The sequence below is a fragment of the Bombus vosnesenskii genome, unplaced genomic scaffold (genome assembly GCF_011952255.1).
Source record: "Bombus vosnesenskii isolate JDL3184/JDL3185 unplaced genomic scaffold, Bvos_JDL3184-5_v1.1 scf7180000013298, whole genome shotgun sequence".
Lineage (NCBI taxonomy): Eukaryota > Metazoa > Arthropoda > Insecta > Hymenoptera > Apidae > Bombus > Bombus vosnesenskii.
In genome coordinates this window covers 1,083,430-1,105,473 of record NW_022882948.1, presented here as the reverse complement: position 1 = coordinate 1,105,473, position 22,044 = coordinate 1,083,430, and the positions used below count along the sequence as shown (strand labels likewise).

Genomic DNA, 22,044 nt, shown 5'->3' with positions numbered 1-22,044 from the left:
TTTATATCGTGCCTTTCCTCCCTTTTCTTTTTCTTTAGCGAATTATGAGCTTACTGTCTCCTCCGTTTCGTATCACTCTCGTACACGCTCTTTGAAAATCTCTTTATTATTTCAGATGGCTTGAGATGACTTTCATCGGTCTTTTAGCGCACTTGTTGGTGTTATATTATCTTAATAAGGGATTTAGTAAATCAAAAAATGTTTTCCTTATTTCATAGTGTACCATAAATTACTATCCCATTTAAACGAATAAACGAAAGTCTAAGAAGATGAATTTCTTTGTCTTGATTTAGGGGGGAGATTTAATTAGAAATAATAAGATCAGTTCTTTGTAATTTAAAATTTATTCCTTAAAACCACTGTATTCCCTAAATTTATGCGTGTGTGTACTAATACATTTTTATCAAGCATATAACGATTATAGTTAAATGGTCTTAAATTAACTTAATTACATATTTATTCATTTTAATACTTTCATACAAATATTACGCGGTGTCGCAATTAAAAGATCACAATTAAAAACATTAAAATCATGTAATAGAAAATCCTAATAGATTAAAATACTTCATATTATGCGACATATAAATATAGTTTGTCTTTTTAAAATAAGTTACAATAACCTTTCAAGCTGCATAAAGTTTACAAAAATACTGTAAAATTGTGTACGCTTTTGTACGTGTTTTATAGCTATACTCTGCCTTGTCTTTCTGCAGACTCGTCAGTTAAAGTATATGCTGGAAGATACGATGATGGATTATCAGGATCTTTTAATCGTGGATTTGGTATTGTTGTTGATTTTGTACCTAAACTTGTATATCCTTCATCATATAATGGACAATAAGGTACATTGTATTTCAACAAAAATTTCCACACTTGATCATACGACCACTTCAAGATCGGATTTACGCGAATTAGATTTGGCCAGGTTGTGTCAGTTGGCTTAAAGACCTCTAGATTTTGTGTGCCAGGATCACCTCTCCTCATTCCCATAAGGCTTGCTTTTAGATTTGTTTTTTCGTTTAATAATGAACATAATGCATCTCGCAAAGGACATTTCTTCTTTATTAGCTCTAAACCGTAGTATTGAGACGCTCTTTCTACAAACGAATCCACCTTAAAATATTTAAACATGTTTTAGATTATTGCAAAATATATATGTATACTAAAGGTATATAAGAATATGTAATTGTGCTATTTAACATATTTTCTATAGATTTATGATTACAAAATCATTTTTTAGGAACCTATATAATTTTAAAAGAAATAATAAGATATACAACGCTTCGTTTTCGAGAAAATCGCGTACTTGACGAAATTCCATACTCGATTTTCTTGAAAGCGATGGCTTGTAGGATAAAAGAATTTAATATCTTTTGCTTCTATTTATGACTGAATTAGAATCTAATTTGAATCTTGTGGAAATCTAGATTTTTACTTTCAATAATATGATTTTATTCTTAAATAAGTTAGGATCATATTTAGTAATTTCTAATTTAAACTTACTTCTGGAAATGGTTCTGCTGTTACATATAAACATAATAATGACGAGATATTTCGTAACTTTGCAACACAGGCAGCTAGATGTAAAACTACTGTGCAATCCTTCCCTCCATTAAAGCTTACAAAAACTTCTTCTGGCTTATATCTTAAAAATGTATATGTATGAGATAAAAATTTGTTAAATTTACTTTTACTTATAGACACTTTTTTCAATGTACATCACATTATTGAGTACTTAGTCTATAATACTCACGTTTTGTAACACTGTTCTAAAATATCCACAGCATATTTTATATGTACTTCATTTTCAGTATCTTCAAGTACAGTTTTTGCATGATAATAACTAAATCCATTTTTTAGATTTCTAATTTTTTGTATTGGTAACGAGTATAAAAGTTTTCCTTTTGCTTCCAGAACGTCTTCTTTTCTCCCCTCTAATGTAATTCTTGTAAAACATTCAGGTGTTCTTTGTGGATAACTACCAATATTAACTTTATCTTTCCAATATTCTGCATGTTCATCCAAAATTCTTACTAATGATAATTCGTTTAAATTAATATCTATTTCTTCAAAGTGTAAAGAAGTATCTCCTTTTAATTGAGGTATGATTACATTAACAGCTGCCTCAAAATATGTTGGAGAACCTGGCAGCATGTATACATTCTTTGCTTTTATGATAGCATATTTTTCTGAAAATGATTTTATATAATTAATTTTATCAATCACATTATGTTATTTTATTTATATATAAATAAAGCATAATGCAAGCATAATACATAAACCATAGTACAAATCAGCACAATGTGGTATATTAACGTATGATCAATGTAATTTTTTTGATATTTGCAATGATTTAAAAACATTATTTTTTATTAATTACTATTTTGGATGATAACATAAGAATTTTTTTACGTTAAACAGAATTTACTCACTTGGTGAATAAATATGAATAAGCTCACAGGGTGTTGGTACAATAGTAAGGTGTTGAGTTTCTTTATCATTATTGTTAGGAAATAGATTTAAACAAATATCAACTAATTCCCCATTTTGTTCAAATTTCAATCCTAAACCTTTGGCTACTGCTTCGTATGTTACGTCATCATGTGTAGGTCCAACACCACCAGATGTAAATACAACAGAATATTCTTTTGAAGCTTCAAGTACGGTCTTTGCAATTTCATCTACCTAAGACAAAAGGCTACATTATACGTAGTGAGAATTTAGATTTTAATAAAAATATAGATATATGTACACAATACACATTTACAAAAATTTATTACTAATTAAATTATTATCTATATTTTATTATTTTATTACTAATATACATTCAATATTTTAATAGAAAAAATTCATTACTTTTCTAATTTTATTATAGTTGAAAATAGAATAAACAAAATATATTGAACCATAATGCTTTAACATTTTTAAAGTGACAATTAAATATAATAAATAATTAACTAACTAAAAAAACTGTAGCTAAAATTTAATACAAAGATTCTAGTAAAGTAATACACACAACATCAGGAATCACTGTTATTTTTTGAAGTTTAATACCACAAGCACGTAATCTTTTTGCCAGATATGATGTATTTGTATCTATAATTTGGCCACGTAGAATTTCATCTCCTATTATAATCAAACCAGCAGTACAGACACTCTCCATCATGAATAGTTTCCTGTGCACATTAAAATACATTCACATAAGTAACTGTGAAGAATATTGACTAGATTTTAAAAGTTCTTCTTTTAGTATTAAGACAAAAATTAAGTTATCATTAAATAAACAAAATTTCAGTATGCTATAATACTCCTTCGCATATTTATGCTGTGATAAGTAAGATAAAAATTGGGTGATAAGAAATAAGCTATTAGACTACTACGTTTGTATTTTCAATTATTTTTATTTGATGCAAAATTATTCAATAAAACCTTACATAATATATTATGTACAATAATTTTTCTACAATGTACAAAACAAACAATTATTGAGCAGTTTTATTAATGAAGTACATTATATTACATGAATGTTCTAAATATGTATGTTCAACTCAGTTGTATGTTTATCAAATTTGCATTTTCTCCACCAAGGAAGTTGTTGCATCTGTTTGTATTGGTGCTGCATTCTGCATTTTCTTCCTTCCTCCTTGCTTTGCATTAGTTACTTTCATTTTTGGTTTGGACTGATATACTTCCTTACGTAATTCTTCAAGTTGTTTATCAATTTGTGCTGTTTTATCCTTATTTCCTTTACTTGCTTTATTTTTTTTCAGATCCAACTATTAAAATGAAGAAAACTCATATAATAAACTGTATATTATTATATATATATTTATATATATATATATATTTGTCCATAAAGTATATATATATGTAGTTTATTATCAATATTTAAATATATTATGTTTATATTTTTTCTAAGAATTCACTTACCTGTTTTAAATTAGTTAACACTTTTTGTGCTTTCACCTTCAGTCTATTACCACGAACTGTTGCTACTTTAAACACATTTTTCTTCATTTGCTTTTTTTGGAATCCTTTGTTCTTTCCCATTATTCTCTGTAATATTATCACTTGCAAGTACATCAAAATTATTTTCCATCTTTAATTTCTTCATTGCTGGCGCCTCGCCTTTTAATACATTTTCAGTTAATAAAAATGATACACGTATCATATCTTTGTTTAAAGATACATTTCTGACAAAATGTAAATCAATTAAAGAATCAGGACTCAATGTACAACCAAGTTTCTGTTCTACAAACAATTGTCCCAGTTTACAAGCATCTTCTCCTTTATTTGTTCTTACAAAACAATATAAGTGAACAGTTGGTGGCCAACAACACATTTGCTTAATCTCATTTTCACTAAATGAATCAAAAAATACATCCAAGAATTCAACAGCAAGTGCTGGTAAATTCATTACTATATGTTCCATACCAGCTTTATTAGTAGCTCGCCTGTTTAAAATATCAGCCTTAAAAATGGTTTTCAAAAAATCTCTACCATCCATATTAAAAGATTGTATATTTTTTTTAACTTTATTAATGATGATATTTTTCTGTAGCCATTTATATGATTCTGGATTTAAATCATTCGCAAATACTTTAATTCCTTTACGAGCAGCAGGAATAGCAAATGGTCCAACTCCAGCAAATACATCATATAAAACATCATTAGGTTTCATATATTTAACTACATTTTGATGTTCTGTACTTAATCGAGGATTCCAATAAACCTTAGAAAAATCTAATTCATACGTATGGCCATTCTCTTTTACTGTTGTAATAGTATTTTTATCGCCTGCAAGAATTTCCATAGTAAAATTTCTAAAAGTTGTATCAATGATATCTATTTTGTTTAAAACAGTTCGAACATTTGAGATCATATCAAGATAAACTTGGCCAATAATAGCTTTATATGGTAAATGTGCATCACGCAGATTTAAATGCAAGATGTGGCCAACTCTGCTATATGAAGTTGGAACCTCAATTTCCTCAGGTAAAATACCCCTTAATATCTGATAGGATTGCCAGTTATCATATTTTAAAGTTATTTTTGTTGTTCCAAACTGTTCATACATTCCTAATAACTGATTCTTTTCACTTTCTACAAACTCTTCAATTGTTTTTATTAACTTGGGATTCAAATATATAATAGTTTCATTATCTGCACTTTGAACTGGTTTAAAGTGTCTTGCTTTAAACAGATATTTTTTTACAATAGGTATTATTTTTGATAGTGCTACACCACGAGTTTTCAAAAATGGTAATTCCACAGTGGTTGTAAATGCAGTACGGTCCAAACATTTCATTCCTCGTACTGATTCCGGAGGAACCAGCAAAGAAGACATTTTGGTATAAAAACAATATTGTATCCAACTGTATTGTTTGACTAATGTAGCTAAATACTGATGTTTAATCATTTATATGATTATAAATAATCTCCCAATATTATGATGCCCTATAAAGAATTTCTAATTACCCTATTTGTTTCAATCTTTATCTTATATACTCCAAAAATATAGAGCAATATAAATAAAGTATCAATATATCCAAATATCGAATACAACTACTAATGACAACTATTAAAATGTATAAATATTTTGCTATATATATTCCTACTATCATAATTATTTATAATAGCATATGTTTTTGACCTATGCTATATGTATAGTAAGAATATAAACATTTTGATTTTTTAAATAAGGCATGAATAAACATAATAATACAATGCTTTATAGAAATAATTCTTTCACAATACAAAATTCCAGTAAACCAAAATATTACTATCGTTATCCGAGAAAATCAATTAGAGTAAATATAAAAATAGTAACATCAAATAAACTATTCGACTAGATTATTATAGGATTTACAACATTTTTATATTATTAAGTTTTAAATTCATTTCTATAAACTTACATTATTTTAAAACACCAACGTATTTATACACGTAAATAATTGCCTTTACAACGGATAAGATCAGATAAACACATATATTTTATAATAATTTATGAAAACGTAGAAAACAATTTATTCTTTATATAAATACTAATTGTATTATTTTAAAAAGTTGTTATTTACCTTTAAGTCTCTGTTTGACGTGTGGAGTTATTGTATTTTGAATTAAATAAAAATATGTTCTATTCATTAAATGAGGTTATCAATTACACGTTTTATTTGCACAATACGTGAATCAAATAATATGTGAAAATATACATATGGCTTATAAAAATAGAAAATATATTTACATTAAATACACTTATAAATTTTATAGCAATTATAAATTGTAATTTTAATTAAAAAATAAGAAATTGATGTAATTATAATTAGAGGAAATAAAATTAATTGATTAATTTTCATGTATTTCTTAGGGAATTGCACCAATTTTAAGATTAAAAATTTACAAATAGATATTATTTTATTTTTTATAGATATTAATTTTATTATTGATATAGATATTAATTTTATTTTTGATTGTATGTGATGAAATTTTTAAATGAGTTTACATAAACATATATATATGTATTCCATTAATGTTATTAAGCTGTCATTGTATTAATAACAAAGAATAGGATAATAATAGCTTTGCTAACAGCATATGTTGTATATATGTATTATTATTGCTAATATACATATATTTTTTATTTTTATTAGTCACAATAATTTATCAAATATAAATAATAAATGTACGTGTGTGAAATTAAATGAAATTAAATAACTGGTCTATGAAAGATTCGTTTTTATATACATAAATTAAATTTACATTTGAAGAGATTTGAAATATATACGAAGTTTAAAGTTATTATTTGAATTAGCATATAATTAGCAGATACACGTGCATAATTTTACATTTAATTACTCACAAAATTGAGCGTATTCTATTAAAGAAAAACAAGCTGAATTTAGTGAGTGATTAAATTTATATTCTATTGAGTAATAAAAATAATAAATAGAATTATTTAGTTACTTCTTCATATTAAATCTACAAATAAATATATGTATATATATAACTATTTTACTTCTATACAAACGTATGTAGAGTGAGCTAATTCAAAATTATTTAAAAATTGCATTTGTTAATACATAATTGTGTAACCGACGGTTTTAAGCGATCTACCTTGCTTTTATCTTACATATATATACATATAATTTGCATATAAATTATATGTATATTGTAAATATTACAAATATATAGAAGGTAATGATTGAAATTTGTAAAAGTCATAATTGTATTACAAATTACATATATTTATAATTTAATCATTTATAATGTATCACATTGTATAAAATATAAAATAAGCAATGAAAAAATACAATAAATTACTAAAAATTAGAAACTGTTATTTACAATAAAATTTATTTCTCTATATTGCTTAATTATGCAAATATAAATATTTTCGTTAATATATAAATAAATATTGTTATGATTTACACATAGTTCTTAATAAATATTATTCATAAGTTAGATATCTCTACTGAAGTACAAACAATACTATAACATTTTCAAAATATACTGTACATAGTCATGCACATATTTACACTATAAAATATATTTTGAATTTTTGTACTAAATAAGATGTTTAATTAAAATTTATAGTCCAGTAATTTGGTTTACATTATTTTTCGAGCTGCCTTGTAAATAGTAATACTATACATTTATAAAGTTATAAGTTAACTCATGAGTAAACTTATGATTTTTTGAGTGTCAAAAGTCTTTACTTAATTTTAGAACTTTTAGATAATGTCCACTTTATATTGATATAGCTGTAGCTCTAACAGCTGCACTTAATAGAGGATTTGGGTCTGGTTCTTCTGTTAAAATATTAACTTTTACCCATTCTCTTCGTTTATTACTCTGTCTCAATGCATCAATAACTGCTTGTACATATAAACCATCTTCAAAAGATGATGCAGAAAATACTGGTTCTTTTATCCAACCCTTTTTATCTTCAACAGATTGGAAAGCTTCTCTTAGTGCAGTGATCATTTTTCTTAATCCTTTGATATATGGTCTTGGAATAGAGTCAGCAATGGGAAATGATATATCTTGTAAATCATCTGTATCATGATATAATATTTCTTCTTGTCCATTACGACAACCATGCAAATCTCCACCACGTGCAAGAAGATGATTACCACCTCCACATATTAATACTTCTTGAGAAAGCTGCCCTTGTAAATGATTACTCAATGTTGCTGTTACCAATGTGCCACCACTTAATTCCATTTGGAAACTGCAGAAATCTGGTGATGTAACGTGTCTAATTCCATTTATATGTTTTGTAGTTTGCGTGAAAGTCCGGACTACAGCATGTACTCTTGAAGCACGTTGACCAATTAAATGAAAAATTAGATCGATTACATGACTTCCAACTAAGGCTAAAATTCCTCCTCCCATTGTATCATCACACAACCAATCGTATCCTATAATTAGAAAGAAAACTGTATTTGACAAATATTTTAATAATTTGATGTACAAAATATAATATTCTAACCATTGTGTAATAAACTGCCCATATGTACTCTAACTTCTATTACATTTACAGGACCATTTAAATATCCTTCTTCTAAAGCTTTCTTCATGTGAACAAATGCTGGTAAAAATCTTAAACTATGATTAACAATACTTATTAAAGAAGGATAATATTGTGCAGCTCGCACCATTTTTAATGATTCGCTTTGACTTAAACCTGCAGGTTTATCACACACGACATGTTTTCCTATCCCTAATGCCTTTACCGCAATTTGTGCATGTAAGCTAGGAGAGCACATGATAAAAATTAAATCAACATCCTTCCTGAGGAGTACATCGTCAATTCGACTAGTATGAAATGGTATTTCAAGATCTGTTGCAACTTCTGACACTTCTGCCAGTGTACGTCCCCATATAGCTTCAATTCTAAAGCCTTTCTCTCTTAGAAAGGGAATAATTACTCTAACAATACTTCCTGTACCAAAGACTCCAATCCCGGGTAATGTCATGCTGTATTGTTAATCTCCTCTGTATGTCTTTCTAACTTAAATTTTATTAAATAGTAATAACAACAATATTTAATGGTCTCAACTGTAATTTTAAAGTAGCTTTGTTAACCTTTTGAGGTGTTATTTCTTGATAATATCTTTTTTATTTCTCAATTTAGCATATACAAGAAATTTGACAACCATTACAACAAAATGCAAACACACATCACACTATATGTTTCGTACTTTAAGGTTGGTATTTCATGTACCTATGTTCAATTTACAAATTTATTGTTAAAAAAATGTTATCTAGATGAGAGCGAAAATACAAATTGCATTACTGTAAATGATAGATGTAATCGTTCGGTATTAAATTATTAAAAAAAATTCACTTGTATAGTTACATACAGTACAGTTGTTGTATAGTTACATATAATTACATAGCAAACAAATATTTATAACATTGTTCAATTTTATTAGATACAATGATATCGTCACTGTTTAACCCGCGATCATATATACAGGCTCGGATATTCACTAGAGGAAAACGTTTGCCAAGTGAAGCCAAAAAGGATCAACATGGCGACAGATGTAGGAAGCATTTCGCACATGTGTGACACAGTGCATGATGGCATACTGACTTATACCTGTCCCTCAATTTACGCGGCACTTTTATATGCGAGTCTCTTTTTTATGCGGTAGATTTTATTACTTTATTTATTTATTATTGCTTGGTCTGTGCCTTTCGGCTTTGGACGAGCTTTCGGTTTTACATCTCGTCTCTAGATTTTATGTATGATTCAATATCTTTTCTTTTGTACTGACTTTATTTACGCAATTTTTATTCGTGTAACACAAATCCTAGGTGGAACGGATACTCTGTGTAAATTGGACAGGTGCATCATACATATGTGTGTCAACACATGTGCATAGATAGGTCATATCACCACTGACGAGGTATAGACGTTATTGATTTGGTACAATAGTGATTTTAATTGGAACCAATGGAACTAAATTTTCCTATAAAAGTACAAAGAAGGTATAGGATAGCCTATACAAAAGTCCTCGAGAATGTGCAAACTCGAGCGTGCGTCAATTGATACTTTGTGTTTTATATGACATGCGTGACCCGTGGTAAAGATATCAGCCATCCATGACTACGATTCACGACAGAAATGAAAAGGGAGATGGTAAAATGAACATAGGAGAAATTCAGCCAAAAATACGCTCCACAAATTACCGCCGAACTATACGCACAGTTTTTTCTCCTGCACTTGGTAAGAGAAACGTGCCTGTGCACTGATACCTTACTGATCAGTCCTTTAGCAGGTCCTGGATGAAATAAATATGTCGGAGATGAAAGGACACCGGAGCTTCCCCTCTGGAACTTCGGGAAAATCCGTAAGATTGTAATTAAAGCTTACAGTTATAACTAAACAATTTGCCGTCATTCTGCCCAATTGTACTTGTTGGGCTCAAGGCGACCATCAGCCGCCGAACGTAGCCGCGGTCAACGGGACGGGCGCTTCATCTAACAAAGGTATGGAGCAATAGTATGACCCTCATTAAAGGAAATACCCATAGAGGTATCTGGCAGTAAAACATGCCAATGGTTCCTTCGGACAATGAATACCTGATGTTGAGTCACGTACACAGCACAAATCCAGTCCGATAGATGGAGCTGCCGTGTAACATTTGTTCATGTGCATTTGTATCTTGTAACAATCTAGTCGTGTACGGACGAAGTCAAGAGGAGTAACAATCATTGTATTCCTAAATTGAATAATCATTTAGTTCTTCAGTTTATTGAGGAATTAGAGTAATTGAAACTTGTTACTGTACATTTTATAAATATAATATTTTTGTAAAATTTACGAAATATAAACGTATTGTGTAAATACAATTTTATTTATTTCACAATACAGTACTTAATTCTTGATATAACAATTCCATCAAAAAAGAAATCATGTCTACAAATATGTCACATACAGAAAAAGAATTAGATTTAAGTAATGCTGGAAGAGGCGTGTGGCTTGTCAAAGTACCTAAATACATAGCAAATAAATGGGAGAAAGCACCTGGCAATATAGAAGTTGGCAAATTAAAGATAACTAAGTATGTTTCCAGTAATAGTATTTCAAAATCTCACTTTCAAAATATGTTAAATCTTGTATGTCTTATTAGAAATCCTGGTCAGAAAGCAGAAGTATCACTTAGATTGTCAGAAGCAGTGTTAGCTTTAAAAGAACCTGGAGAAGAAGAAATTCCAAAACAGCATAGATTAGATGTTACAACAGTAACGAAACAAATGTTAGGTGTATTCTCTCATGTTACACGTAAGTTATTGCAAAGAATTATTTGAGATTTGAGAATTGTATATCAATGTGGTTGATAAATTCATATTTTTTACAGCTTCAAGTAGTTCAGATTCTATAGTTCCTGAAACTGAAAAACTCTATATGGAAGGAAGGATTGTACAAAAATTAGAATGTCGTCCATATGGTAAAAACATCTTAAAATATTTCAAATACTTTAAGCTCTGTATAATTTACACATTTGTGCGTATTATTTTTAGCTGATAATTGTTACATGAAATTAAAATTACAAAGTATTAAAAGAGCTTCTGTACCACAAAGACAAGTTCAGCAATTAGATAGGGTAGTCCAGAATTTCAAACCTGTTTCTGATCACAAGCACAACGTAAGTACTTTAATGAAGCATTTAAAGTGTATTTGTATATGTATTATGTAAATAATCTTTGTTATTAATCATTTTATAGATTGAATATGCAGAGAAGAAGAAGGCAGAAGGTAAAAAGATGAGAGATGATAAAGATGCAGTATTGGACATGTTGTTTGCTGCATTTGAAAAACATCAATATTATAATATAAGAGATCTTGTAAAGATTACAAGGCAACCAATTGTAAATATTTTTTTAATAATATTACATGAATATATTAATATATATTTATGGATAACAATATCAATATTAATTATTTATTCATTTATTTTATTTTATTAGGTGTATTTAAAGGAAATATTGAATGAAGTTTGTAATTATAATCTAAAGAACCCTCACAGAAATATGTGGGAATTAAAACCAGAATACCGGCATTATAAAGAGGAAGAGAAATTCGAAGGCAGTCACAAAAAAGCTGATGAATCAGATGACGATTGAAGTTAAAAGTATTTAAAGTATTAGAATAAAATTTAAAATAAAGTATTTTACACTACTTGACATCTGAGGCTGTGCGAAATTAACAATGTTTGAACACATTTTTTTAGATGTATATTTACACTGTCTTTATTCCATTGTATCAATATATACATATTTGAGACTATATATAAAATTAATTGTTCGTTTATTTTTTTAATGTAAGTGGTCGAAAATTGAATGAACCATGTTTTAATAAATATTACAATTTTTTTATTACAATAGGAGAAAATTGTAAATTTATAGAGTGTATATTTATACTTTATACAAGAAGAATGCATTACATTATTTAAATAGGTAATTGTTACAAGATTTATAAATATTTCTAAAATTGTACATAAAAGACAACATATTGTATACGAACATTAAAATACTTAAAAAATAATATAGTTAATTATTATCACTTCATTTATGATAAGTACAAACAAATATTTTTTTCCATAAATAAGGCATTATACAATGATAATTATTAAATGTTGATTTCACTGATGGTTTAGTTGTTTAAATGTGTGTATTTTACATAGTATACAAGCAAAACAAACTTATGTATGTAATAAGAATAAGAAAATACTAGTTGACATAAACTGACTAGAGTTGATTGCACATAGCCTTCTGTTATCGGAATGGATAGTATAGTTATATTTACTACATTGTCGTAAATAATGCAATTATAAAATATGTGCTTTAAAATAAAAAAATAATATTTAGTTACGTTACTGTATAAATTGGTATACCTTTCTTCAATTCGAAAAAAGTGAGGTAACAATTTTCTTTATCTATAAAAATAGTACTTAATACGAAAAATATCACTTAATAGTTAAAATGCATTATAATACATATCATGGCAGGAATTATAAATAATAAATGCTTCCAATAAAGATGTCCCTAGTTTTATGCACTCATAGTATAGTAATGAAAGCATCATATTCAGACATTAACTCTATTTTCTAGCATTTAATATAAACTATGAAATGCTTTACTCTGAAAAACACATTTCTATTAAGAAGAATGATATTGAGAACAATGTTCAATAATTTTTTAAATCTTTCAACTGCTCATAACTATCGATAAAATTTGAAGATCAACAGTTTTAGTTTTCAACTAAGAAGCATCCAAAAGTGCATTAATACTTTGTGCGTGCAAATTTATCATTTCCTTTCATCACATTTCTTTCTAAGTATCCGATAATTCTTTAAACATTAACGAAGGCTTGAAACATCAACATTGGATGACATCCACATAAAACTTTAATTCCAATTTTTTCATCCGCTGGAATAAATACAACTGAACCCCGATAAAGAATCTTCGACGGTGAAATTTCACCCTTTCCATTTATGACTATTAAAACGCTCGCTGTACTTCTTGGAATTATATTATACGAAGCTCTTCTAGGAGGAATCTAAAAAAATAATACTTTTTATACATTTAATAATTAATGGATAATCTTGTATAGAGGGACTTACTGTTATTTTAGCAACAGCAAAATCTACTACAGGTGGACGAAATACTTCGGTACATTCGTCCTCTCGAGAAGGTTGAAATCTTTTTGCAGAAATTGGTTCACAAATATATCTTAACATTTCAACTAATGTTGGCACATCTTTTAGTTTAGGAGTCAATCCTGCACGCACCACATTATCAGAGCATGCCATACATTCCACACAATCTATAAATATGGTTTCAAATTATGTTTATGCAAATCATCTTAAATTTTAAAGATAACATAATATAAAACATAATGTAGAATGCTGACCACCAGAAAGATATGCATGTGGTTCATTTGGTCCAAGATATATAGCCTCACCAGGCTGCATAGTTATAAAATTAAAAAAATAAATGCCAAAACATCCTACATCTCCTGGATAATCTGAATACAGTCTTTCCAGTAAACTAGCATGTAAAGTTTGTCTTAATGATTCATCTAAAGGAAATCACCATTTTTATTTATGAATAAGTAATTATAAATATTTTAAATAACAAAAATTACCCAAATTGGATAGTCTGTCAAGTAATTTTCTAAGTTGCAATGCAATTAATCCAGGATCACAGGTCATGAGACTATGAAAACATGTTTTCAAAGATTCTGTATTGTCTGTTTCACCTGTTGTCATAAATTTAAGTACTTTATCTTCTCCTATTACAGCACGTAATTCGGGTAAAATTTTTAAAAACTCTTGTATCTCTCTGATTGGACGGAAGCCACAAAGAGCCTCAAAAGGCGTTAATGCTATTGCAAGTTCTGGTTTATGATTTGCATCTTTGTAAATAGTGGGATGTTGTTGATTCAGTTTTCTTGCTTTTTCCTGTATTGAAATATGATATTTAACATTGAGTAATTGTATATGTACTTATATAGTATATACTAGTATAATAATACTTATATATGTACATGTATATGTACATATATATACCTTATCTGGATGTGCTTGGATAGATAATGCTTTATTCACAGATAACACTTTAAAAAGAAATGGCAAATGATGTCCAAATACTTTTTGAGCATCATTTCCTAACACATTAGTATTCTGTTTTATGTATTCTTCCAAAGATATATTCAAATCTTTCATATATGAAGGACCATTGGGATGAGTACCTATCCACAGTTCAGCATATGGTCTCTTTTCATCCAGTACAAAATCTGAATTAGAAGATTTTGTTAAGGTTGCAACAATACTGTCAATACCATATCTTCCCCAGTCGTAAGTTTGTACTTTACATTTAAGCTCCATTCCAAAGATATTTCTGAAACATAAAACAGAAATTCATTGTCTATAGCTTTTACAAAAACACTTTCATACATCCTTCACATTATATTAAATTTGTTACACATAGTACATTAATAAAAAATATTGTCAAGTAAAAATTCTTTTTCTTTTTCCAATTTATGTTTCTTTAATAATATTATTACATATTTTTTCTGTTAAAATATGTAATAATATTGTATTTTAGACGAAAACATATGTTTATAACTCCACGTAGCATTACATAGAAACAATAGAGCGCGGACAACGTCAAAACGTCAATTATTTGACACCATCTGTACAAACTAAGCCTGATAAAAAAGGTGACACGTAAATACAATATTACCACTTCTTTTGATAAGTGTTGTTCACACTTTAATCGCGAGCAGAACGAGCTTTTCCCACTCTGCCCTGGTCGTCAGGGGAACCGAGACGCTAATCTTGCATGTCCAGTACGAATCTTCCGCAAATTTTATGTTTAAACTGCAAAATTAAAGATATAAACGATTACTTTTATAATAGACATATAGAAAGATTCATTAGAAATAGTCTAATAAGATGTATATATGATTAAAAATAGCTTATGATAAACAGATAAAATTATTATTAAAAAATTGCATATGAGTGCAAAATTTATAAAAGAAAAAACCGCGGGATTTGCCCCTCTATTATAAGTGTATACAAAATGTAATAGTATTAACTCGTATGTATATTTATTTATAGAGAAGATTCAAGTCATATGAGGAATCCCACTCGCGATAACATTTGATATTTGATAATACCTGCAATATTTCATTTGCGTTTCTCTGTTATCATATTTACTGAAAAATACTCATTGCAATTTTCTTTTTGTTACGTTATGTCTGTATTGATTACATTGTTCTCTTAAAGTAAAATATTTTCTATTGAAATATATTTTCTTTCAGATTTTTAAAGTTGTAGTTAGTTTATTAATATAATTATATAATTAATTTATTAATAAAATAAATTAAACTGTTTATGATTATTCATTACATTTTAAATAAAGATACGAAAGTTCATAACTATAGAGAGTGCATTTGTAAGGCTGTTATAATGTTCACAAATAACTAATTTAATAAAATAAAACAAAGAAAGTGTGAATCGAGTTAGCAATTGTTAATCATAATAATAATAAATAATTCTATGGTTTTGCAGATTAAAATTTATCTAGTCTAATTCGCTATATTTCTATTATATTTTTCTGATATTTTTCCTATAATTATATTATGTACCTATACTTATATTATGTACTTTTTTAATCTTTTACTGCAAAACATATATTAATTATACATATTACCAGATTTAATATTATACATGGAAATGAACATAAGGCAACAAAATATTGTGCAATGGAAACACCACTCTATATAATTTATATTTCGTGATAGTTGGTAATCTGATTCAAGTGCGCTGTAAAATTTTCAACCTCCACCTCTTTCACGTATACCGTGTTCTGTGGCATTAAGCGTGCTGGGAAGGTACTGCAAAAATATTTTAATATTTTATAATAATACATAAAAAATATACAGCAAAATTTCACTAAATGTATTTAAATATTTGTTTCAGCATTAGCTTTCATTAAATAGTAAATATGGTGGCACAAAAAAAACAGGTAAATATTTTCTCAATAGCACACGTGTACTATTCAATTTTCGAAGCACATGTTAAAATTATTTTTTATTTCAAAATATTAGTATAATTAAAATATAATATAATAACGCATAGGTATAAAAAGTAAATTTACTAGTTTGCTTTTATATCATTTTGATCCAATGAATTCTTCTTTAATATAGGCAAGCAATTTTTTAATAGTATTGATGTTTTATAGAGGTTATGATTCTATTAAATATATATTTGTCCCTATTTCTTAACAGAAAAAGTCCCAGGAGGGTATCAACTCCAGATTGGCACTGGTTATGAAATCAGGGAAATATGTCTTGGGTTACAAGCAGACCTTGAAGTCCCTTCGGCAAGGGAAAGCAAAATTGGTCATCATAGCGAATAATGCTGCACCTCTAAGGTGAGACTGAGATGTAGTACTCCTTCAATAATTACGGAGCAATATTGATTTATATGCTGATAGTGGGAGTCCTACGGAGTAGTCTCACATCTCTGCTTGTAAGTGCAGAGACATCCTATATCTATTTTAATTTAAAAATTATAAGTGTTTATTTTGTTTGTTTAACAGGAAATCAGAGATAGAGTACTATGCTATGTTGGCGAAGACAGGTGTGCATCACTATATAGGAAATAATATAGAATTAGGTACTGCATGTGGAAAATACTTCCGTGTATGTACTCTTTCTATTACTGACCCTGGAAATTCTGATATTATAAAATCTATGCCTACTGGTGAACAACCATAAATATATTTTTATTTAATAAAATTTTAATAAAAACATATATTGTATTTGTCTATTTTCATTTCCCTGCCCTTTAATTTCCATTATGATTGAAAATTGATGTTATTAAAGCTAATATTAAACTTTTAAAATTTGGATTAAGAATTTTATTAATACGTGGATGTCATGCAATAGTATGTAAGTTCTGATTCTTGTAGATGTCACTAGTCTCAACCAGATGCTTGTAAGCATCATTTATATTTTATTCAAAAATTGTCATGCCGCTTTCTTATAATGAACACGTTAGTATTAAGTTATATTTTTTTAATAACCATTTTTTGGGTAGTTTACTGTGAAGAGCAATATTGTCCTATTGATAATGCGGAAGATTGTATTGAAAAAAAAGAGGATAATATTTATAAGAAAGGTATTTATGTATAGAATGTTTGATGAATTTTGTTTAATACCTTTTTCATCAATTTCTTCTTTTAATAGATTTAAATAAGCAATATATTAAGTATTATAATGCAATTGAAGAAGCACAAAAGAATTACAAAATTTGTAATAATACAAACAATGGCTGTTATAAAGATATTATTATAAATGATTTAAAACCTTTCAAGAAGAAAGGTATAAGTAAGGATTTAATAAATATTGCAAAAACCAGGTAGGTATGATAACTGTACATTACATAATAAATATTTTCTAAAATAAAGTTTATATTTTTTATAGAGGAACTGTTTATCAAATAATACAAGGAAAATTATATAGGCAAAAGGATTGTATGTTTCCTTCAAGATGTTCTGGAATAGAACATTTTCTTTTAAAACTTGCTCCTGGATTAACAGATATGGATTTAGTTATAAATGTAAGAGATTATCCTCAATCAAGTAAACATTTTGGAGGTCCATTACCTATTTTTTCGTTTAGTAAGGTAAACAAAATTTATTTTTTAAATCTATTTAGAACTTTTATATTTTATTAATGAAAAATTTTGAGTGTTGTGAAATATATTTCTAGACTCCAGAATACTATGATATTACATATCCAGCATGGGCATTTTGGGAAGGTGGACCTGCAATTTCTTTGTATCCTCGTGGTCTTGGAAGATGGGATGAACACCGTGTATCTTTAGATAAAGCTAGTAAAAACACATTGTGGGAGGAAAAAGAAAATAAAGCATTCTTTCGGGGTTCCAGAACAAGTTCAGAACGTGATAATTTAATATTATTAAGTCGCAAGAAACCAAACTTAGTAGATGCTCAATATACAAAAAATCAAGCATGGAAATCTAATGAAGTAATAATTTTTAACTTCTATCTTTATATAATTATATGAATAAAATAATTTTGTATGTCATTGTAGGATACATTATATGCAGCTCCTGCTTCTGAAGTTTCTCTGGAAGCTCATTGTAAATACAAGTACTTATTCAATTATCGAGGTGTTGCAGCATCATTTAGACATAAACATTTATTTTTGTGTCGGTCCTTAGTATTTCATGTTGGAGATGAGTGGACTGAATTTTATTATAATGCAATGATACCTTGGATACACTATATTCCTGTTTCCAAGGATGCTAATCAAACAGTATTAGGGTATGTTGCTGTCTACTTTTCATTGCTAACAGTAACGTCTTTTATATAATATTAATATTTTTATCTGCATTTACAGAGAATTAATACAGTTTGCAATAGATAATGACGAAACGTCAAAAAAGATTGCAGATCGCGGAAGAGATTTTATATGGAATAATTTAAAATTATCTGATGTCACACAATCTTGGAAAAACCTTCTTAAGAAATATTCAAAACTTTTAACATATAAAACTACTTTAGATAAAAGTTTAATTAAAGTGGAGGGGAAGGAAAGGTCTTAATAAAATTTTGTTTGATATATATTACTTTATATATTTTTTTATTAAAATTTCTATTCTTTGATGTAAAGTATTAACTAATAAAAATAATTTGGTAATGATCAGATATTTTATTAACTTTTTAAAATAAGCGTTAGTTAAAACAAACGTATGTTTTCTTTATTGATACTGTACAATGTCAGGACATAGCACAATGTGGCAAGTTTCAATATGAATCATTTCGGTGCCCTGACAAAACATCCAATACGAACAAAGGCCTTGTACATTATATTGCATCAAATGTACGTTTCATTTGTGTAAATATATTAAATATTTAAATGTTTCAAATACAATCATAATATGAAATTTTTATACGTATTTCTTTGAAAAAGCAATTTATTTAACAAGTATTAAAAAACTGTACAAGGCGTTTTGTGCTTTATTTCTCCTTAAATGCTAGGTCATTCTTAAGTACTTAATTATTTATTCGTAACAAAATTATGAAAACCTTTCTTAGAATGTAAAGAAACATGGTAATGTCATTAATTACTATAAAGATACACGTACACTATGATTTGTAAATACTGTTTATATTTTTATTGCGATATTTAATATCTTTTAAACTAATTTTTTCTAAATTTTAAGCTAAATATTTAACTAATATACACAGAATAGTTATGTGTTAAAAGGTATTTACAATACATAACGTACATGTATTTTATAAAGTGCATATACACACATTATACATAATTGCCTTTCATATCATTTTGGTTTTGAAGCACAATACAAATGATTATTCTTTTCAAAATAATAAAAATTGTTGTTTTCAAGATATTGCATTAAATCTCATATTCATAACATTATCATCTGGAATTAATATGTAACTATCATCAACATTATTTATTATAGTCCTATTACATAATAAAACAAAATACAGAAAGTTGTTTAGAGAAAATCTGTTACATAAGTGAAAAAAAAGAAAATTATAGGGATTGCTGTTAATTAATCAACAATAGTAACAACAAATTAATAGAAACTTATAAAAGAAAGATGCAATTTACTATAATATTTTCAGAACATTTTAAGGCACTTGTACGGAAGATAAATATTTTTTTGATACAGTCATTTAACATGAGTACTATAGATGTTTTCATAGCTTTCTTATTACACTTATTAATACAGCAAGTTACAAAGTCATTATTTTAAGGTTTTTAGATGTTTTCAGAATTCTTTGTGTTGTTTCCTTACATTCTGAGAAGTATATATTTACATTCTTATAGGAAATAATGAAAACTCTATAATACTCATAATACTGTCATTGAAGAAACCAATCGACTGCTATCTTTATTTGCTATTTGTCATGTTACAGCATATCTCAGTTCTTTTTTAAACCTATATGTACTGCATGGACGCGCAAAATAAGTGCCTTCAACATTAATGTTTATACAAATCACGATGTACGAATAAAGAATAAATAGGCAGTGTAAAAGGTTTGATGACATAATATTGCATGTGACTTAAAATATTATGTATAAACATATGTTACATGTTGTTTTGTGTATTTTACATATATATAGCATGTCTTGTAAGATGCGTCGAAACGATCGATTAACAAAGTGTAAAATCTTATCACATCTTATAAAACATGCTGCGCAGAATACTTATTATCTAGAGTGAAGCAAACTTTTTTTAAACAACTATTGTAGATGCGCAACGTTGCTTCAATTGGAATGATTGTTCCATGAGAGATTAAAATACATAGTAACGAACGGAATCTCGCTTCAACACGTTCGTTGACCTAAAATGATTATCACCCACGATTCATGAGCGCCGATTAGCACAATGCCATTTTTTTGGCACAGTTTCCATTTTTCGTGTACGACACACTTTGAGTCTCACTTTCCCCATTTTAATGGTCCGTGTGATTAATTAACTATACTGGACTTCCCATCGTTGATGATCCCATTGCTTTATATGATCTTCAACAAATAAATCGTCCCTATCTTTTACGTAGTGGCAACAATTTTAGCGAAGATCATAGTCATCAAACTGAACGGAAGATACCACGATATCGACGTTGCCGTGGAAACGTTTCCCGCCGCAGAGTCCGCATCCTGATTGGAAGACGTGACTAGCTGCTCGTCCGTTTCGCCTGTCGAATTTTATAAAAATCGTAGAAGAGGATCTAATGCAAGCTAAGAGAATCATCGCTGATCGGATGGTTCACCGCATCGAACACGTTTTGCGCAGCTTTTTTTATTCGAAACAACAGAAGTCGAACGTAGGCTACGTAATTGCAGGCTGTTGTTGTTTGGAACTTATAATATAAGGCGGCAATCGGCAATTTTCGGAACGGCTGTCCCTGCGCCTGTCTCGCAATCCCGATTTTACGATATTTTTCCCTTGAAAATTTGTTGTCCCATTTTGTTGCCTTCTAACCCGAGTTTATGACTCAACGAGAGATTCCTCGAACGAACAAGTTTTCATTCTCGTCCGTTCACTTTTTTCCGAACCCGCGCGATTCGGAGTGCAGATTGTTGTCTTCTGGAAAAGCGAGTTTTTCTCGGGTTAATGGGACTGTGACTGCTCGTCACCGTGCGTAAAACGCAATCCCCGTATTCGTTCGCCTCGAAATTTTTCAGCATCATATGCTGTCGAATAGCCAATTTCGACAGTGCATTTTCTATTTAATAAGTTATCCATACATGAGATCGTTCATTAAGTCTCAAGATTTTTGTGCTTTTGGAAATTTATCCTTTTAAAAATTTGTATTTGAAAATTGTGGTATACTATCATTCAGGATTAACATTGAGGGAATAAATTGTAATTTGCACTTTTTGTGTTAAACAAAAACTGTGCTTTAACAAAAATCGAAGGTGTTGGAGAAATTATTTAAAATGAAGAAACTCTGATA

General features: G+C 28.3%; 7 protein-coding genes across 13 annotated transcripts in view; 3 read left to right on the top strand and 4 right to left on the bottom strand.

The window, feature by feature from the left end:
• Nucleotides 1-325: 325 nt before the first annotated feature.
• Nucleotides 326-6,226, bottom strand: LOC117233696 (tRNA (guanine(37)-N1)-methyltransferase-like). 4 transcript variants are annotated; one of them, XM_033494243.1, is made up of 6 exons: nt 6,078-6,213; nt 3,017-3,176; nt 2,433-2,685; nt 1,754-2,189; nt 1,504-1,645; nt 326-1,113 (listed from the first exon to the last, which is right to left on the bottom strand). In XM_033494243.1, the coding sequence occupies exons 2-6, from the start codon at nt 3,164-3,166 to the stop codon at nt 688-690; spliced, it is 1,407 nt and encodes a 468-aa protein (XP_033350134.1). In that variant the 5' UTR covers nt 3,167-3,176; nt 6,078-6,213; the 3' UTR covers nt 326-687. The 4 variants fall into 4 exon arrangements, 3 of the variants coding, with proteins under 3 accessions (XP_033350134.1, XP_033350132.1, XP_033350133.1); XM_033494241.1 differs by lacking the exon at nt 6,078-6,213 and having other exon boundaries at nt 3,017-3,211; XR_004493371.1 differs by lacking the exons at nt 326-1,113; nt 1,504-1,645; nt 1,754-2,189; nt 2,433-2,685; nt 3,017-3,176 and adding exons at nt 3,469-3,776; nt 3,931-5,457 and having other exon boundaries at nt 6,078-6,226.
• Nucleotides 6,227-7,568: 1,342 nt separating this feature from the next.
• LOC117233703 (glucose-fructose oxidoreductase domain-containing protein 1) lies at nt 7,569-9,005 on the bottom strand. Its single transcript, XM_033494251.1, has 2 exons — nt 8,492-9,005; nt 7,569-8,420 (listed from the first exon to the last, which is right to left on the bottom strand). Exons 1-2 carry the CDS (start codon nt 8,976-8,978, stop codon nt 7,747-7,749), a joined length of 1,161 nt encoding a protein of 386 aa, XP_033350142.1. The 5' UTR covers nt 8,979-9,005; the 3' UTR covers nt 7,569-7,746.
• A 1,837-nt stretch (nt 9,006-10,842) lies between these two features.
• LOC117233709 (general transcription factor IIF subunit 2) lies at nt 10,843-12,560 on the top strand. Its single transcript, XM_033494257.1, has 6 exons — nt 10,843-11,072; nt 11,142-11,293; nt 11,370-11,459; nt 11,533-11,657; nt 11,737-11,880; nt 11,980-12,560. Exons 1-6 carry the CDS (start codon nt 10,924-10,926, stop codon nt 12,133-12,135), a joined length of 816 nt encoding a protein of 271 aa, XP_033350148.1. The 5' UTR covers nt 10,843-10,923; the 3' UTR covers nt 12,136-12,560.
• Nucleotides 12,561-13,110: 550 nt separating this feature from the next.
• On the bottom strand, nt 13,111-15,367 carry LOC117233702 (mannose-6-phosphate isomerase). Its single transcript, XM_033494250.1, has 6 exons — nt 15,259-15,367; nt 14,583-14,913; nt 14,159-14,474; nt 13,925-14,092; nt 13,635-13,837; nt 13,111-13,570 (listed from the first exon to the last, which is right to left on the bottom strand). Exons 2-6 carry the CDS (start codon nt 14,898-14,900, stop codon nt 13,364-13,366), a joined length of 1,212 nt encoding a protein of 403 aa, XP_033350141.1. The 5' UTR covers nt 14,901-14,913; nt 15,259-15,367; the 3' UTR covers nt 13,111-13,363.
• Nucleotides 15,368-16,281: 914 nt separating this feature from the next.
• LOC117233716 (60S ribosomal protein L30) lies at nt 16,282-17,343 on the top strand. Its single transcript, XM_033494270.1, has 4 exons — nt 16,282-16,411; nt 16,500-16,545; nt 16,808-16,953; nt 17,122-17,343. The coding sequence occupies exons 2-4, from the start codon at nt 16,525-16,527 to the stop codon at nt 17,297-17,299; spliced, it is 345 nt and encodes a 114-aa protein (XP_033350161.1). The 5' UTR covers nt 16,282-16,411; nt 16,500-16,524; the 3' UTR covers nt 17,300-17,343.
• A 226-nt stretch (nt 17,344-17,569) lies between these two features.
• On the top strand, nt 17,570-19,248 carry LOC117233701 (O-glucosyltransferase rumi homolog). Its single transcript, XM_033494249.1, has 6 exons — nt 17,570-17,702; nt 17,771-17,942; nt 18,008-18,209; nt 18,296-18,574; nt 18,641-18,873; nt 18,950-19,248. Exons 1-6 carry the CDS (start codon nt 17,570-17,572, stop codon nt 19,152-19,154), a joined length of 1,224 nt encoding a protein of 407 aa, XP_033350140.1. The 3' UTR covers nt 19,155-19,248.
• A 40-nt stretch (nt 19,249-19,288) lies between these two features.
• The window catches only part of LOC117233695 (matrix metalloproteinase-14), a 40,445-nt gene continuing 37,689 nt past the window's right edge, over nt 19,289-22,044 (bottom strand). For 2 of the 4 annotated variants that reach the window (XM_033494237.1, XM_033494239.1), the window contains exon 10: nt 19,289-21,282. In XM_033494237.1, coding sequence (XP_033350128.1) covers nt 21,137-21,282 — 146 coding nt within the window. In that variant the 3' untranslated portion in view covers nt 19,289-21,136. Of the gene's footprint in view, nt 21,675-22,044 lie in introns of all 4 variants that reach the window. The other 2 variants (XM_033494238.1, XM_033494240.1) reach the window with 1 other exon arrangement.